This window comes from Nicotiana tomentosiformis, chromosome 5 (genome assembly GCF_000390325.3).
Source record: "Nicotiana tomentosiformis chromosome 5, ASM39032v3, whole genome shotgun sequence".
In the NCBI taxonomy this organism is placed as follows: Eukaryota; Viridiplantae; Streptophyta; class Magnoliopsida; order Solanales; family Solanaceae; genus Nicotiana; species Nicotiana tomentosiformis.
The window spans coordinates 95460139-95461673 of NC_090816.1; the positions used below are offsets into that span (position 1 = coordinate 95460139).

Below are 1535 nucleotides of genomic sequence, written 5' to 3' on the forward strand. Positions count from 1 at the left end.
GCCCGCACATCCACCCCAACATACTCATTTATGCTACTTTCATCTTCTGGATATGTGAGTTCTTAACGGGCCAACACTCAGCCCCATACATCATGGACGGTCTAACTACCGCTTTATAGAACTTACCTTTGAGTATCGGTGGCACTCTCTTGTCACACAGGACACCATATGCTAACCTCCATTTCATCCATCGTACTACAATACGGTGTGTGACATCCTCATCGATCTCCCCTCTCCCCTGGATAACCGAACCAAGGTACTTGAAGCTGCCTCTACTCGGGATGACCTGTGATTCAAGCCTCACATCCACGCCCACTTCCACCGGCTCAGTGCTGAACTAACACTCAAGGTATTTCATCTTCGTCCTACTCAGCTTGAAACCCTTAGACTCAAGAGCCTGTCTCCAAACCTCCAACCTCTCGTTAACACCGGCTCACGACTCATCAATCAGAACTATGTCATCGGTGAATAGCATGCACCATGGCACCTCCCCTTGAATATGGTGTGTCAACGCATCCATCACTAGGGCGAATAAGAATGGACTGACCACAGAACCTTGGTGTAACCCTATTACAACCGAAAAATACTCAGAGTCGCCTCCTACTGTTCTAACTCGAGTCTTAGCCCCATCATACATGCACTTAATTGCCATAATGTAGGGGACCGACACACCTTTTGCCTCTAGGCATCTCCAGAGAACTTCTCTAGGTACCTTGTCATACGTTTTCTCTAGGTCAACAAACACCATGTGCAGATCCTTCTTCTTCTCTCTGTACAGTTCCACCAATCTCCTAACAAGGTGTATAGCTTCTATAGTCGAACGACATGGCATGAACCCCAACTGGTTATCGGATACAGACACTGTCATCCTCATCCTCGCTTCAACCACCCGCTCTCACACTTTCATGGTATGACTCAGTAATTTGATACCCCTATAATTGTTACAGCTCTGGATATCACCTTTCTTCTTATACAATGGAACCACTAAACTCCACCTCCACTCATTCGACATCCTCTTTGCCTTAAAAATAACATTAAACAACCTAGTCAACCACTCCAAACCTGCTTTCCCCACACACTTCTAAAATTCCACCGGAATCTCGTCTGGCTCGGTCGCTCTGCCCCTGCTCATCTTACGCATAGCTCCCACTACCTCCTCAACCTCGATACGCCTGCAGTACCCAAAGTCACGGTGACTCTTGGATTGCTCCAATTTGCCTAGCACAATATTCCGATCCCCTTCTTCATTCAAAAGGATATGAAAGTAAGTCTGCCATCTCTTCTTAATCTGGGCATCTTCCATCAATACTCTACCATCTTCGTCCTTGATGCATATCACTTGGTCCAAATCCATAGCCTTTCTCTCTCTCAACTTGGCCAGCCGGAATAACTTCTTCTCCCCGCCTTTTTTCCCCAATTCCTCGTACATACGACCATAAGCCGCAGTCTTAGCCTCCATGACTGCTAGCTTAGACTCCTTCCTAGCTAGCTTATACCTCTCCATGCACGATCGCCTCTCCTCCTCTCCTATGCTC

The 1535-nt window shown here is 47.1% G+C and overlaps 1 protein-coding gene across 1 annotated transcript; it reads right to left on the reverse strand.

Moving 5' to 3' along the window:
* Positions 1-433: 433 nt before the first annotated feature.
* On the reverse strand, positions 434-868 carry LOC138892821 (secreted RxLR effector protein 78-like). The gene has a single exon (XM_070176564.1). The coding sequence runs from the start codon at positions 866-868 to the stop codon at positions 434-436; it is 435 nt and encodes a 144-aa protein (XP_070032665.1).
* Between the last annotated feature and the right edge of the window lie 667 nt (positions 869-1535).

Coding starts and splice junctions, on each gene's coding strand:
- LOC138892821 (XM_070176564.1), bottom strand. CDS start 868: ATGACAGTGTCTGTATCCGATAACCAGTTGGGGTTCATGCCATGTCGT.